General features: G+C 38.3%; 1 protein-coding gene across 5 annotated transcripts in view; it reads left to right on the forward strand.

Annotated features, from left to right (window-relative positions):
- LOC113415289 (putative E3 ubiquitin-protein ligase HERC6) overlaps nt 1-17,185 on the forward strand; it is a 38,788-nt gene that overhangs the window by 4,398 nt on the left and 17,205 nt on the right. For 3 of the 5 annotated variants that reach the window (XM_087962855.1, XM_087962859.1, XM_087962857.1), the window contains exons 3-14: nt 1,023-1,099; nt 2,268-2,501; nt 4,717-4,808; nt 6,113-6,234; nt 6,873-7,015; nt 10,238-10,296; nt 10,707-10,834; nt 11,367-11,426; nt 12,504-12,600; nt 14,118-14,307; nt 15,801-15,952; nt 16,046-16,153. In XM_087962855.1, the coding sequence (XP_087818981.1) occupies nt 1,023-1,099; nt 2,268-2,501; nt 4,717-4,808; nt 6,113-6,234; nt 6,873-7,015; nt 10,238-10,296; nt 10,707-10,834; nt 11,367-11,426; nt 12,504-12,600; nt 14,118-14,307; nt 15,801-15,952; nt 16,046-16,153 (1,462 nt within the window). Of the gene's footprint in view, nt 1-1,022; nt 1,100-2,267; nt 2,502-4,713; nt 4,809-6,112; nt 6,235-6,872; nt 7,016-10,237; nt 10,297-10,706; nt 10,835-11,366; nt 11,427-12,503; nt 12,601-14,117; nt 14,308-15,800; nt 15,953-16,045; nt 16,154-17,185 lie in introns of all 5 variants that reach the window. The other 2 variants (XM_087962858.1, XM_087962856.1) reach the window with 1 other exon arrangement.

Below are 17,185 nucleotides of genomic sequence, written 5' to 3' on the forward strand. Positions count from 1 at the left end.
ACAGGAGACGTTTACAGGATAAATTGGTGACCTTTTGCATATTCCTTTTCATAGAGGTAGGGTATTCCCTTTCTTTCTGGCTAAGAAAGCTTGGAAGAGTTGTTGCAACAGGTCTACATCCCTCCCATAGCTGGAATGGGAGGCTTACTGGTGTAGGTGCTGCTTTAGACAGTTAAGGAAGCATTGCAAAATAGCAATAGCAATTTTGTACAATAATAACACTTTGACTTACATACTATCCCATAGTGTTTTACAGCACACTCTGGGTGGTTTATAGCATCTTGCCCCTAACAATTTATGTCCTTATTTTACTGACCTCGGAAGGATGGAAGGCTGAATCAACCTTGAGCCAATCAGGATTGAACTTCTGACTGTGGGCAGAGTTTGCTTGCAATGCTGCATTCTAACCAATGTGCTACTATGGCTCCAAGTCATGTTAGCCTTTGCAAACAAAACAAAACAAAAAAAAACACTCTTAAAGGATAACCAATTTATTTTTGCATAAGCTTTCATAGTGTACAGTGTACTTCATCAGTTTGCTTCTATCTTACAATCTGGTTTTTTTGGTTTCTTTTTTTAAATATAGTTTTCCTTCAAATGTTTTGGTTTATAACTCCTGTTATACCCTGCCAACGGTGATGGGAATTACAGTCACAACTCTAACTGAACAGTGTAAATGTGGAACAAAATCATCCTAGAATAGAAGCTAAAGAAAAAAAGATTTAATGGATTATTCAAAAAAAAAATTGCTTAATATTGTTACAATATTCTTCTCGAATTAGCACATGTGTCTAGTGTAAGATTTGAAATCATTACTATTGATTAAAATACCATTTGATAATTTTTTGTAATGCTTATCCTATTATTTATTTAATTAATTAATTCACAAAGCAATTTTTAAAAAATGGTAATTTCATTTTAAGTAGATAAAACTGCCATGCTAAGAATCTTTATATCATGATATGGTTCTGTATCTGGAATGCAAATGAATTATTTCTCTTCTTGTTTGGTAAATTCTATAGGAAAATAGATGCTTTATCTAAGTACAATGTTATACAAGTTGCTTGTGGACACTATCACTCCATAGCACTTACCAAAGGTAAGAACTGATTTTAACTTTGTTTGCAATAACTTTTGCTTTTTTCTTGCTTATATTTTGGATGGGAGCAGTGAGCTCATTTTTCTGCTACATCTACATCTGCTGGTATTTCTACACAAATGCTGCTTCTTAGTATAAAATTTTTCTAGGCAGAGCCTAGATTTTTTTTAAGGATTACTATAAATCTAGTTTTGATACAGAATTTAGAAGGCAAAGCCTGATGCAAACAGATAATCCCAAAAAGGATTATCTGCATCAATGCAATTAAATAATTCCTTGACTTCTTCCTACTGATTTTATGCTATTCTTTGAAACCTTTCCCATTAACTGACCATTTTTTTCTACTCTCTTTGCTAACAAGGATTTCTCAAAAATTTGTTAAGTGAGTTTTGCTCCATTTTATAACCTTGTCACATTTGTTGAGTCAATCTCTGCAACTGTTAAGTTATTAACAAGTTGTTAAGTGAATCTGGCTTCCCTATTGACTTGCTTATCAGAAGGTGGCAAAAGGTCATGACGTGACTTTGGGACACTGCAAACATCATAAATATGAGTCAGTTGCCAAGCATCTGAATTTTGATCACATGTCCATGGGGGTGCTACAATGGTTGTAAGTGTGCAAAACGGAGCTAAGTCATTTTTTTCAGTGCCATTGTAACTTTGAACAGTCACTAAACAAATTGTTGTAAGTCGAGAATTACCGATATGTAGTCAAAGAGAATGTAGATCTGTGCCTGTGATGACACTTATCAGCCTGGTAGTTGTCATGTGTGACAGCTCAAGTTCGACTCTGAATTCAATTGCCCCAACCATTTAGAGAAGCTAATGCAACATGGAAGGTATTTCCACAAAAATGAAAGCTTTTCAGCTGTCCTTCTACTTAAAACAAATGGCAATGCAAAGTCTGCAGGAATAAAAGCATCCATGGTTCACCCTGAATGGTTTTTGTGATGTTCCACCAAAACTCATTCCATGAATCTACAAGATTTCAGGAGGGAGCAGATACAATTTTGAGGGCGTGATAATTTTTCAGATCTGGCAAACTTGTGAGACGTTTGTCATCTTAAACGTTGAGGGGCTATACCCTTGTTTACCTGAACAAGTTGCCAATTCGTATTCTAATCAATGTAATGGTGGCTTTTTTCTTCCTTTTTCCCTCCCAATGAAGATGGGCGAGTATTTTCCTGGGGACACAACAGCCATGGTCAGCTGGGTCTTGGTAAAGAAGTTCCATCCCAGGCTACTCCGTGTAACATTTCCTCTCTTGCTGGCATCCCCTTGGCTCAGGTGGCTGCTGGTGGGGCACACAACTTTGTCTTGTCTCTTTCTGGAGTGGTCTATGGCTGGGGAAAGAACAATGCACATCAGTTGGGTTTAAACCAGAAAACTTCAAAAGGTAAGTCTATCTTCAAATTATCCCAGGAAAAAAATGTCCATGCTACCTGGTTACTTCCTTTTAATTGTCTCTTTATTGAAATGAAAGGATTAGAAATGAAGAGTCAAATAAAACCTGTAAATCTTTTGATAATTGTCTTCATTTTATTCTTTCAAACAGAAATTACCTCAGGCTTAACCCTGCTAAGTATATGTTACACAGTGAATAAGTAAAACTAGGGTTTCATATCTTTAGAGTAAAATGGCAATAGCAATAGCACTTAGACTTATACACCGCTTCACAGTGCTTTACAACCCTCTCTAAATGGTTTACAGAGTCAGCATCTTGCCCCCAACAATCTCGGTCCTCATTTTACCCACCTCAGAAGGATGGAAGGCTGAGTCAATCTTTGAGCCTGGTGAGATTCGAACTGCCAAACTGCAAGCAGCCAGCAGTCAGGAGAAGTAGCCTGCAGTACTGCATTCTAACCACAGTGCCACCATGCAGTACTTCCTGTCATGTGACATCTGCATTTATCAGGATTATTAAAAACACACTAAGCAAACTATACTTGATTTGGTTCTAATGTTATGATATCCCGGCCACTGTGGATGTAAATATAGTTTTTATCTCAGTATGTTGCACTTGTCCAGCCATATGTGATTCATTTAATAAAACATAAAGAAACCTGGCTTGATAACCAGGATAAATGTCAAATCTGTGAAGGTTGTTGTTGGATTTTAATTTAAGAGATAGTGGCACTGACTCCTTTTTATCGTGATCATAATCTCAGCCTATAAACAAACGGATCCAAACCTAAGGGTTACATCTATATAGATGAAGAAATCCCGTCCTAGATCTTTTCCTTACCTCCTTAAGGGCAGGAAAAAACAGGCACCTGTAGAATTGCATTTGCATAGAACTGGGCAATAAATAAATAAATTAAAAATTAAAGTTTGTAAACTAATGTATTAAAGCATCGATAGGCTGACTGAAAATCAGCAGAGATGGGTTAGAAATGGTGATTCACTTAGAATAAAAACCAAGTCTATAGAGATTTTCAGTCATCCATGCCATGGTTGTCCCAAAGTGCTCTTTCAAGAGGCAACTGGACTTCCTTTGCTTTTCCTTGAAGATGTTTCCCTTCTCATTCAAGAAGCCTCTTCAGTTCTGCAGAACAGTTCTTCAGCAGAACTGTAGAAGCTTCTTGGGTGAGTTTTAAAATAAGACTCAGATGTATAAACAAATTGGAAATCTTAAATCTGGGGAACTTACAAAGGGACTCCTTGAGACTCTGCGATATCATGAAACATTTTTTGTTACCAACTTTTGGGAATTAAATTTCAACAGAAGAGGATTTGGAGGGCGGGAATAGGGTGGGAAATAGATTCTAAGGATAGACTTATAAAACAGTCAATTGGTACTTTAGAATAGATTACATGATTTGATTCTCTTGGATGATTGCTATAGGTCTTCTTTGGCATGGGAATTAGTTCTAAAAAAATCAGCTTCTCCCTAGACGACCTAATTGGCTGACACTGGTTGATCCCTTTACTAGATATATTTGTTTAGAAAAAACTTGTCTGGCACAGGATAGAAGCGATCTAAGTTTATGACCAAACTTTAACATCATTAAAATAAATAAAATATATAACTGACATAATCATTAATTATTAAATAATTAATGGAACGTATTATTTTAAAATTATTATAAGTTTGAATGATAGGTTCAAAGTAGAATGTGAGCACAAAAAAATGGTAGTGATGTCTTGAACACATGTTTGTCCCCTTGCTGGAAAATGTGCATTCAGCCCATTCGATATCTTTAAAATGCAGCCTGGCATAGTGTAGACCAGGGGTGGGTAACTATGGCAACTTTATTACCTGTGGACTTCAACTCCCAGAATTCCTGAGCAGGCTATGAGGAATTATGGGAGTTGAAACCCACAGATTGTAAAGTTGCCATAGTTACCCACCCCTGGTCTAGACAAACAACTTTTTCACAAGCCAAGTTTTTGTTTTTCACTTCAAAGATGGTGACAATTCTAAGATTTACATTTTGGAAACTTCTAAAGTGGCTTTTTAAAGCTTGCTGTGACAACTTTAATTCAATTTCTGTTACAGTAATGATTTTAGTCACACTTAATCAATAACGACGTATTTTAATAAACTTTTGGGGTGGCTCTTGGAATATTCATATAAAATGCTACAATATTCTGGTGGGATTTGTTTTCAACAGAACGGATCTTCAAACCTTACTCAATAGGTGCTCTGAGAAACCTTGACGTGACTTACGTTAGCTGTGGAGATGAACATACAGCTGTTCTCACCAAGGTATTGTCTTCGTAAACAAAGTTTCCATACTGCTAGCAGCAGTTTGTTAACTGGATATTGGGAATTCTTTTGCGGAATATTCAGGAGCCTTTGAGTACTAAATGTAAGAAGTGATGGAACTGGTGTGGTCTCTGTGCCAGTGGCCCCCATTCTTTTGGGCACCAGGGACCGGTTCGGTAGAGAAAGGTTTTTCTGCAGACTGGAGGGGGCAGGGTTTTGCATGCTGCCTATATCTCATGGATGGGGCTTTGCTTGTTTGCGTGGCCCGGTTGCTGGCATGTCACGGACTTGTGCCAGTCTACGGACCGGGGTTTGGGGACCTATGCTCTATGGTATACAAATAAAGAAAAGCTCAGTCAGATCAGACCAGAATACCAAGTCCAGGAGTCTGTTCCCACAGTGGCTAACAAAAGGCCACCAAAACACTCATCAAAATGCTCATCCGTGAATAGGAACATACTAATATTCTGCTTATGACCTTCAGTGATGATAACAACCATAGACATCATAGCTAGCAGCTCTTGATGCAATTCCTTGATGATAGCTATTCTGTTGCAAGTGTTACAATAATAAGCTTTTTTAAATAGCATGTAGCAGGAGGTTTCACAAGGGCAAATGCAATGTGGAGACAATGACTTGTTCCATTAGTGCCAAGCCATGTTTTCTTAAATCTTGCCTTACCAAATGCATCACGGTTGACAGAGAATGCTAAACCATAAAGTGTAACTTGCAAATCAAGTGGCAGATTGCACACAACATGCCAAGCAAGCCAGAAGCCACCAAATTACATTTTTGATGTCCAGAATTTATGAACTTAGAATTACTTAACAATTAGAAGCTTTTTCAGCCATTTTTTCATAAGGACTTTATTTAAAATGGGTCATTGTGGTGAGTAGGATTTGAATTTTTTTTTTAAAAAAAAATGCTCATAGGTGAATATTTTTGTTTTTCTCTTTGACTGGAAGCATTTTTAGCTTTGTTTTAAGCTTTTATATTGCTGTTTTTCTTTCTGAATTAGGAAGGAATTGCTGGATTAGAGACATGCATTTATATGCTCTTAAGAGTGTAGAAATGAAGAAAAGAGGTTGGGAACTTCAAACTATTTTGGTTGATTCCTTTTTGTTGCTGTCAAAGACCATGTTGCAAAATCAGACGGCTGCAATTGGAGTCTGGCATATTTGTATGCAAATATAACCTTTGTTCTCCAAAACTACAACATGTAGTAGCAGAAATGTTTAATAAAACTAATAGATATGGATGGGGGGAAAACTTGATGGTGCTTGATTTGTTAACATCCTTCATAGAGTGGCAATGTTTTCACCTTTGGAGATGACAGTGCTGGACAACTAGGACACAACTCTTCAAAGATTGGTCCTCAGAAAATCGATGAGATTGATGGTCCAGTTTCCCATGTTTCCTGTGGAAGGTATGTACCATCTCTTTCCTTCCACATCTATGTGAGTGGTTGTGCCTGAGCTTTAAAGGGAAATTGATATGAACTACAGCACATAGACTATAAATATCCCAAATGTTTGTTTTAGATATTTATACATATATTAAGTGTCAATGTGATATTCCTTTTTTCTTTTTACTCAAATTAGTGACCCATAAAGATGATATAGCTTTGTTTAGTAACATTAATTAGGAATTGTGAATTAATATAGTTAATATGTTTAAAAACTGTCAAATTCTATGTGTATATATGGTATTTAGTGTACTGCCAAGAAAATGATATTGAAAGATGTCAATATAATTCCTATTAAAGAAATTTTTGTAAATATTTTTCATATTCTGCTTTTTGTAAACTTTTTAATACCTTGAACTTTAATAAAGTATTTTTTAAAATAAAAAAGCACTTCTAACATTTTGGAGGCTGTTGGTTTACCAGGAACTTTAGATGATGAGAGGACTATACATCTGAGACATTCCACCTCTCTTATTCTGTTAATGTTAAATATTAGGAAACTTTTCTTAATGTGATTATTCTAAACCATAACAATCCCAATCGGATAGAGAGCAGAGTTGTTCATATGGGAAGCTGACAGTATTTTGGTTTTTCTGCAGTTATCACACTCTTTGTGTCTCTGCCTCTGGGCAGTTGTGGTCTTTTGGACGTGGTCTCCCTCAGCACACGGGAAGTTCGGCATCGGAGAGCAGACAGGAAGAAAGACGGTGTATTGACCTCAATGCTCTTCTGGCCCCTAATGGTACCTTTTTGTAAACACAAATCCAGAATGCAAAATAGTCATAATAGAAGAATGCAAGGGAGCAACATACAGCCACAATTAAGCACATTTAAGACACTCCATGGCTTTGAAAACAGATGGTTAATTCTCTTTGAAAAGTGACACCTAAAAGTCTTTCTAGATTTTTGTGTTGTGCTTTACTCTAAAAGTCCAAATACAACTCAATTTTTTTTTATTGCCAAGATCATCACAAAACTTTGTAACGTGGTTTGGGTTGAGATTTAATGGCTAGACTTAAGTCACCCAGTGTGTTTCCATGGCTGAAAGTGGACTCAAAACTGGTTATACCCTAAATCAAGACCTAAATTTTTATTTGATTTGAGTTGTCAGATGCAGATAATGTCCATCTCATTCACAGGATCACTCTAGGTGGCGTTCAGTTAAATGCATAAAAACATAGCATTTAAAAATGCTTTACATAATCAGTAAAAGGAGCCAAGTAGAAAGAAGAATAAAATAAGTTGGAAGTTAAAAGATGGAGGGAGAGCCTTAAGGTGCCAACCAACCCCAGGACTGAGTGCTTTCTGGAGCCAAGTATTATCATGGTCTAAGTTACTGCTCCAAAGGATTGTTCTATTCATTTTTAAAATGTGAGAATTGGGAGACTGTGTTTTCTGACTTCTGAGAGAGCAGATGTCATAATTTGGAAGGGTTGATTGATTATCTGGTAGCTTTTGAAGTTCAGAATATTCTGCCATCTCCAGATGACAAGAACTGGGAAGAGTACAGACGAATGTGCATTTATCCTGATAGTGAAAAAGGATAAACTGGTAGTCCTCAAATTATAAAAGTTTGTTTAGTGACCATTAAAAGTTACAACCACACTGAAAAAAGGGAGTTATGACTATTTTCCACACTTACGACCATTGCATCATCCCCAAAGTCATATGATCAAAATTCAGATATTTAGCAACTGACTCATATTTATGATGGTTGCAGTGTCCCAGGATCATGTGATTCCCATTTGCGACCTTCTGACAAACAAAGTCAATGGGGAAGCCAGATTGAATTAACATCCATGTTAACTTAACAACTTAACTACCTTAACAATTGCAATGATTCACTGAACAAATGTGGTAAGAAAGATCATAAAATGGGGCAAAATTCACATAACAAATGTCTCGGTTAGCAACATAAACTTCAGGCCCTCGCCGAAACGTCGCCAAGATACTCTTAAACTTACACGGGAAAAGACCCAAACACACCTAGACCTACATACCTGTACCCGTGAAAATCTACGAATACATACATACATACATACATACATACATACATACACATACCATACCCACGAAAACTAAGAAAACATATGTATGTATGTATGTATGTATGTATGTATGTATGTATGTATGTTATTCAGCTTTGTTCGGGTATTTTCCCACATCATTATAGTTGTGCTTTTAAAGTTGTAGCAACGTTTCGGCAGAATCTCATCTGCCATCATCAGGCTTCTGTATTGTGTTCGTCTGTGAGTCAGACTTTTACAGTGGTTTCAGTTTTAAATTTGGGGCTAGCCTACTGCTGTGCCAGAATGGTTTTTTCTTCATCCTGATTGGTTGGGAGTCTTGGTCTGTGTTTATTGGTCTTGGAGCTTGCTGTGTTCTGCTTGATTGGTGTTTCTAATTTCTTCTATCTGTTTTGTGGCTTTTTTTGTGTCTTGATTGGCTGGCAACATTGTGTTCCTGTATTGGAGGCTTTTAGTGCAGCTTGGCTCCGAGTAAATGGACGGCTATCATTTGTTAGGAAGCTAGGTTTCATCTGGGTGCCTGGTTGAGGTGTGTGTGTGTGTGTGTGTGTGTGTGTGTGTGTGTATATATATATATATATATATATATATATATATATATATATATATATATATATATATATATATATATATATATATTCTGAGGTTCTCGTGGGTATTTGTATGTGGATCTTTGGTTATTCAGGTGGGGGCTTGGTTGTGCTCAGGTTAGTCTTAGTTGCTGGGGGATTTGAGCTGGTGAGCTGTGATCCTGCTGTTTGGCTTCGAGTTCGGTCGTGCCGCATCTTCATGGTGGGTGTCAGTTCGCTTCATGTATGGCTCGGAGGGGTTTGAAGTGGGTAGTGATGCAGCTGCAGTGCGGCTTCTGGTCCGTAGCCCCCACCTGAACAGAACATGCCTCCAGCCAATCAGAACACGGCCAACCCCCCAACCAATCAGAACACAGCCAAACCCCCTACCAATGAGAACACACCCCCACCCAATCAGAACACAGCCAAGCCCCCACCCAATCAAGTCACACCCCCACTAGCAGTTAAAAGGAAGAAGCAGCTGCAAGCTCACATCACTCTGAAAAGCACAGAGCCGAAGACACAAGCCTGAAGATGATGAATCTTCATCGAAACGTTGCCTAGATACTTCCAATCTTACGTGGGAGAAAACCCGAATAACCAAATATATATATATATATATATATATATATATATATATATATATATATATATATATATATATATATATATATATATACACATATAGATATAGATATAGATATATTTGTAAATATGTATGTAATTGGGGCATGCATAAGCACACCAACGTGCCTACCATCCCTGTCCTATTGTTTCTTTTTATTTTTCTTATATGTATCCATTTCATGTATTCATAACTATGTTTATACTTACACCTGTTATCTTATAATCATTTGACTAAATAAATAAATAAACAATTCCTTGACCAGCGAAAGCAAAATAAAGTTTTTTTAAATACAGTAAATTCTGAAATTCTAACTAATATGCACAAAATTAAACTTAATATATGATTGGAGTGAGCACAGAGTTATTCTTCTGTTTGTCGTGAAAAGAAAATATATATTTATGTTAGTGGAGAACAAAAGAGCTGCTGCATGTTAATGAAGAAAAAGAATTTTGAGGGATAAAGGAATTATAAGCTGCAGGTGAATTCCTTCTGGAAATTTCAAAAGCACCCTCACAAAATTATGCTTTAAACACAAGAGAAAGGAAGGAGGAGAAATTACAGAAATATTGTATGTATTACAATAATAATAACATCTGTTTGACTGTGAGATGAACTATAATAATAATAATAATAATAATAATAATAATAATAATAATAATAATAATAATAATAATAATAATAATAATAATAATAATAATAATAATAATAATAATAATACACTTATATTCATATCATTGTAGAATTCTTGGGAGTCCAAGTTTTTGCTGGAGCATATGTCAACTTTGTCAATATGTGTCAGGTAATCTTTTCATTTCTTTTGTAAATTGTCTTGACTTCATCATTATCAAACCATCAGTAAGCTAAGTTACTAGTAGCAGGCTGTGTAGCACTTCAAATAGATTGTAGGAGATTCTATAAATACCTGCATTATGCAACTATTCTAATAAGTACCAAGTTGCCTAAATGAAATGTGTTCTTTGCACATAAAAGTTTCTTCTCTTTACATAGACATTTGGATGATTCGTCATCTTGCAATGATATTTGCAAACACAATTTCCCAAAAGTTACATCCCCACTTTCTACAGGGACACTTTCTACAGGAAATGAGAAGTGACCATGGATCTCCGCCTTCTCAAAGGTTTATATTATGAAGCGTCGGTTATGTGAGATAGCAACAACACTTTTTCACTTGGGTTTTTCTTTGTTCAGGCTTCTGCATGTGCTAGTGCAGCCACCTCTTTCGATGTCTTGCCTAGGATCAGCCAGCTGGACAGAGGACTGATTGAGAAATGGAAGTCAGCAGAAATCGGAAGTGAAGCACAGCAGAATGCTAAAAGGTTGCTACTTGTATTGCCTTGTATTTTGCCAGTATCTGACGAAAAAAAATGTATTTCTGTAAGCATCTATCAGCCCTTTGTGGAAGTCCAGGCAAGAAGGACGACTAGGAGTATCTCTACTGTAAAGCTACATTAGCAGAATTTTGCACATCTGAAAGTCCATCTCTCCCCCACCCTCACCTTTAAACTCTCAAAATTAGGGAAGGTCTCTAGCTGTTTCCTGCAAGGTTTCCTGCTTGAACAGGCGGGGTAAAGACCTCCAAGGTGGGTTGTCTCACCTAGTCACACTGTGCGCACTCTGACATGTGAGATGTCTACACTAACAAATGTGGAAAGTAAACTTTGTCAAGATTTACATGGAAGTTGATGAACTCTTATTTATATTTTCCGATTCACATTTTATTCGGACTGTAAACTAAAGGAAGTGATTTCAGTCGCATTGGACAAAGTGGGAGTTATTTCTAAGCAAGTGTAAATATAGGTTGGTGTGCTATTGTTTTATTAATGGCTTTTCTTTTTATCTGTTTGGTAGGGAGATAGAAGAAATTTTCTCCTCACCTCCTTGCTTAACGGCAAGCTTTTTACAAACAAGGTGAGTAGCATGCATTGTATGTAGCAGTGCAGTCAGATTCTCAGGAGAAAATTCCAAGTCCTGATTCACTAGTGCAGGGATCCCCAAACTCTGTGCCTACTACCTCGCTGTGGCCTTTTCGCAACCAGGCCTTGTGAGTGGTGGGCTGGTGGGCATGCAGGCATACAGCTCAACTCATGCAAGTGACAGTCCGGCAGGCATATGTGCGTGCAGCTCATCTTGTGCAAGTCGAGCTGCGCATATGTGCTCACCGGCCCACTATGGGTTCCCCTCTCTCCCCCAGCCGGGCCACCAAGCCGCGAAGGTTGGGGATTGCTATACTAGTGTAATCCAAGTGATTTAACATCTGAAGAAATAGTTGATTGCATTTATCTGCCCCTTTTTCTTCTATATGATCAGGACAATATTTCCAGAACAGTTGTAACTTCCCAGCCACTTTTCAAGGTCAATTGGGTTGCAGAGTAGTTAACAACTCAATTAACTAATTAACCTAACTAGCTCTGTGATTGAATTAAGGCTTAGATGTAAATCCATTCCAAATTCTTCAAATCATTATGGCTGCAAAATGTCCCATTGCCTTTAAAAATGAAGGCACTAGGCTCTTGAGATTATCAAAGGATTGCCATATTGCTACTGTTTGCAGACCCATAACCCTGCCAGATATTTGGAAAACAAATTGCAGTCATCTTCAAACTTGTTAATCTCAAAAAACTGAAAACAAGGAGCAAAAGTCACTGCCAGGCCACGGCTATTCTGAATCTTGCAACAACAAACACCCCATCATTTCCAAACTATATAAAAGGAGATAAAATATATTATTTGTCCTTCCCACCCATAACCTTATTTCAGTTTTTATCTGGTTCTAAGCTTTAAGTAGGTGTAATTAAATTCCCAGTGGTTTATCTGAAGAAGATCCTTAAATCCTGATAAGTCCATTTTCGCTTTGAAAGATCTGAAGCCCCAAAGCTAGGAAATATAGGTGGTCGCTGTATCAAATTTCTGAATGAAAGCATTAAGAAACATGTGATTGAGCTTTGGACATTCCTCAGAAAATGGACATCCCATTTTTCCTCCTAGATCTGATGTGTCAATGGACGGTTTTGTCCCAGTGAATCTGCAAGAAGCAAGAGAAGTTTTGAAGGAACTTACTATGACAGATTGGATTGCTCGGCAGGTAAAGAAAAAATATTTTTCTTTCAATACAGGGATTATTCCTCATTGGACAGACTATTGATTGTTCTGTGATCAGATGAGAGAATCCATAGTTGGACTGGTATATAATCCTGATCCCCCACACAACTTCCAGTCGTGTGAAGGTTGTCCTAACAGTAAGAGCAAAAACCAAAAACCAGAATTCTAATCTAGAACACAAGGAGAGCACTTGGCTTCCCACCCCAGTTTTAGATGCCTTCGGATAACCATTATCTCCAACTGGAATGCAACTTCTGTAAGAATTCACTGCAGATCTCCCTGTGGAATTGGGAGCTCTGCCTCTTCATGAGTTCCAATTACACAGAAGTCCAGTCCTGATGTGCTCCATTCCATCCATAGCCCATGTCACTCTGTAGAGTGCTACAGAGTAAAAACAAAAAATAACATTAAGAAGCTCATCCGCTTTCCCTACTCCAACAATGTCACAGCCCCACGAAGATTAAAAACACAGCAGAATAAAGTTATGGAAAGCCAAGCAGGAGGTCACTACATTTAGTTTTATGAGTTGAATTATCTAGAACAGGGATCGCCAACCTTTTGGACCTCAGGGACCACCAAACTCATAATTTTAAATCCCGCAGACCAGAGACCCTGGGAAAATCCCCAAAAAAGTCTGCAGAAAATTCCCCCCCCCCCACCGTTTTCCTACTGATTGATCATTCTTTATTTGGGTTCGCAGGATACCATCTCCAGCTCTGTTCTCAGGGGGGCGGGGAGAGAGAGAGAGAGACTTTTGGCTTCATGCAAGGAAAGCAGCAGAAGCAGCAGAAGTCTTTCTTTCTCTCCCCCAAGCTCCGACAGAAATGAGTCTTTGTGAGACTTGTCGTACCGGCATAGCCTCTTGGAGCAGGATGCCTTGCAGGGTCCCAGACTCATTTCTGGCCGAGTTTGGGGGAGAGAAAGAAAGACTTTTGCTGCTTTCTTTGCATGCAACCAAAAACAGAAGAAAGAAGCGGAAAGAAGCAGCCCGGGGCCAAGTTTCCCCCTCCGCCCTTTCCCCCATCCCCTCACTACCTCATGTTGTTTGCAATGCAAGTAATGCAAGCCTTGTGTTCCCGCGGACCATGTGGGTGGCGCAGCCTTGTGTTCCTGTGTAGCTTGGATTAATTGCTTTGGGGGATGCTTTGGGAGTGACATTTCTCTGCGGACCACCAAAATTTTCTTGCAGACCACCGGTGGTCCCTGGCCCACTGGTTGGTGACCACTGGACTAGAACATAGGAGCTACACAGAGAAGGCTTGTTACCTGATCCATGCAACCTCAACCTCATGGGACACTAGTGTCTCTTTGCAGGCCCTTTTAATATCTTCTCACTTAAGACAGATTCAGTCCTGGCAAAGTCATGTCTGATCATGCAACCTGGTGCTACACCACTCCATTCAGGAGTGGGCAGGACAACAATCGTTCCTTCTTACATATCTGCTTTTCTTCTGAAACTAGATAGATCTGTACCCAGCTATACCTACTGTTTTTAAACAGATCGATTCTTCTCTATTGGACCACCTATTTCTTGCTCTTCCACGGAGTTCTCCTCACCAAGAAGCTCTTGCTATTTTTCTCCTGGTGCCTGAGTGCTGTGTTGCTCTTGAAGCACGCAGGATACCGTCACTAGCTTTAAAGTTTGCTAAAGCTGTCACAGGTCTGAGCAAGGGCGCTTCCAACATTCTAGGTGAGTTTGGGACAATTCTCCTTTTCTCTTTTCACACATCCTGTGTGCCCCCCATTCATATGTTACATTCCTCAGTCTCTCAGCTCAAGAGAATTCTACATTTTCTCAGCAAAAGCAATAGAGCCATAAGCATAGAAGGTTTCATAGAGATTATTTAATCCAAGATAGCTATCTGATCTATGTTTGAACCCCTCTAGTGAAGGGGAATCTACGTCTTCATGAGGCAATGTATTCCATTGTTTGATGGCTCTGACTGTAATGCTTCCTTGTAGATTCATCTCACTGCTTCTGATCTTGCTCTCCAGGGTAACAGAGAACTAGGGTATTCCTTTCTCTGTGTGACAAACCTTAAATGTTTGTTTGTTTCATTACATTTTGAAACCATCCAATGTAATGTGACTTCCATTATAGAATAAAGCAAGAAAAAAAAGAGGAAATCCTGAATATCTATAATGAGAAACTCAACACCTTAAAAAATTCCACAGAAGGGAAAAACAAAAAGAGCTCCACAGCCACCCTACTTTGACTGAGAACAAAGCCAGGTTTTCAGCGGTTTTCAGAACCATGCTTTATAGGTCAGCCCTTGAGGACATCAAGAAAATTGCGGAAAACCTAAAATGTGTCCTACAATGTATTCTCACTGCTATAGGAAGCCTCAAGTGGCTTGGGGGCAAGTCAGTCACAAGAGTTGCACGAGGTAGTCCGGAGTTGCACAAGGGAGGGGCTCTTTTCTAGGGAGCAAAGAGATATTTTGGAATTTTTTGGTATGCAGAAAAAGAGGGAAGGTGAACCCCCTCCTGGCAGTTTACCAGGTAGATCTAATAATTATGCAGATAATGCTTTAGTCTGGCAAGATTAATGTCAAGCCAAAGAAACCAAGAGCTTTTGATAACTCTCAACGTATGACCACAATTGAGCCCAACATTTCTGTTATTAAATGAGACATTTATTAAGAGAGTTTTGCCCCGTTTTCTGACCTTCCTTGCTGCAGTTGTTAGGTGAATCACCGCAGATATTAAATTAGAAACACGTTTGTTAAGAGAATCTGGCTTCCCCATTGACTTTGTCTATCAGAAGGCTGCAAAAAGTGATTACATGATCCCAAGGCATTGCAACCATCATAAATAGAAGTCAGTTGCCAAGAGTCCACATTTTGATCACGTGACCATGGGTATGCTACAATGGTAGTAAGCTGAAAAATAGTCATGAGTCACTTTTTTTCAGTGCTGTTGTAACTTCAAGTGGTCACTAAATGAACTCTTGCAAGTGAAGGACAATCTGAATACAAGGGGTTACTTCAGAGTAGTTCCTTCATTGTTGTTCACCTCTAGACATTAATCTTGGAATCTGGACTACAATTAAGATTGGCTTTCTACTCCTCAAAATATTGCTTAGGTCTTCCGTAGCCTCAAGGATTTTCCTCAGTTTGGCTTACTTAGCATACGATTGATTCTGTCTGCATTTTTAATGACTTGAAAATATCTTTCTTTCAGAAAATTATTGGTCCTTGTTGCCAGATCCGTTTTTAGAGCAAATAGTTCAAATGTTGAAGACCTGTGTGTCAGTCATGTTGCCTTATTATAAGCTTTCTCCCAAAGACAAGTCATGGATCGATACCCTCAAAGTGCTTAAAAAGCTGTATAAGGTATGTCTGGTGACTTGGAAGTGATTGTGGAAAGTTTGCGCTGCCTCTTGATATAAAATCCATGGCTTTGACCTATAAATATTTTCCTTCAAGATCAACATGAAGGCTAAATGCCGACTGCAAACAAGTACCTTCTGCATAGATGAAATTCCTCAAAAAATTGACCTAGAAGAAGATTTTTGGAGATGGGAGTTATGTAAAGTAAGTACATTTTACATGGTTTCTTGGCCTTATGTAGAAGAAAAATATTAGAGCTCATGAAGCTTGGACAGCTTGGTTTGTCAATTGCTTACAAGATAATAGGTATAAGTAAAAACATAGTTATGAATACATGGATACATATAAGAAAAATAAAAGAAACAATAGGACAGGGATTGTAAGCACATTGGTGCGCTTATGCACGCCCCCTACAGACCTCTTAGGAAAGGGGTGAGGTCAATAGTAGACAGTCTAAGGTTAAATTTTTGGAGTTTGGGGAAGAAACCACAGAGTCAGGTAGAGTATTCCAGACATAGATCACTCTGTTGCTGAAGTCGTATTTCCTGCAATCAAGTTTGGTGCAATTAACCTTGAGTTTGTATCTATTGTTTGCTCTTGTATTGTTATGGTTGAAGCTGAAGTATTCATTGACAGGTAGGACATTGCAATGTATGAATTTATATGCTATACTTAGATCGGACCAAAGGCAGCGTAGTTCTAGGTTTTCTAGGTCTAGAATTTCAAGTCTGGTGGCATAAGGTATTCTGCAACGAGTAGAGGAGTAGAGAACTCTTCTTGTGAAATATATCTGGACTTTCTCAACTGTGTTAATATCAGATACATAATGTGGGTTCCAGACTGATGAGCTGTATTCGAGTATTGGTCTAGCAGATGTTTTGTATGCTCTAGTTAGTAGTGTAATATTACCAGAGAAAAAGCTACGTAAGATTAGGTTAACAACTCTTCAGCCTTTTTGGCTATGTAGTTACAGTGGGCTCTAGCATTTAGGTCATTTGAGATGAGTACTCCAAGGTCCTTGACAGAGTTTGGATCATCAACAAGGTCTTGACTATTCAGCCTGTATTTTATTTTCTGATTTTTTTTGCCAATATGTAGGACAGAGCATTTATTTGTTGAGATTTGAAGTTGCCATTTGTTTGACCATTCTGATACATAGTCGAGGTCTTTTTGAAGGGTAGCAGTATTGTCTGTGGTGTTGAATAGCTTTGCATCGTCAGCGTTGTAACATTGAAT

The sequence above is a fragment of the Notechis scutatus genome, chromosome 4, assembly GCF_049901735.1.
Source record: "Notechis scutatus isolate UNSWTSFEM ecotype Mainland chromosome 4, rNotScu1.2, whole genome shotgun sequence".
NCBI lineage: Eukaryota > Metazoa > Chordata > Lepidosauria > Squamata > Elapidae > Notechis > Notechis scutatus.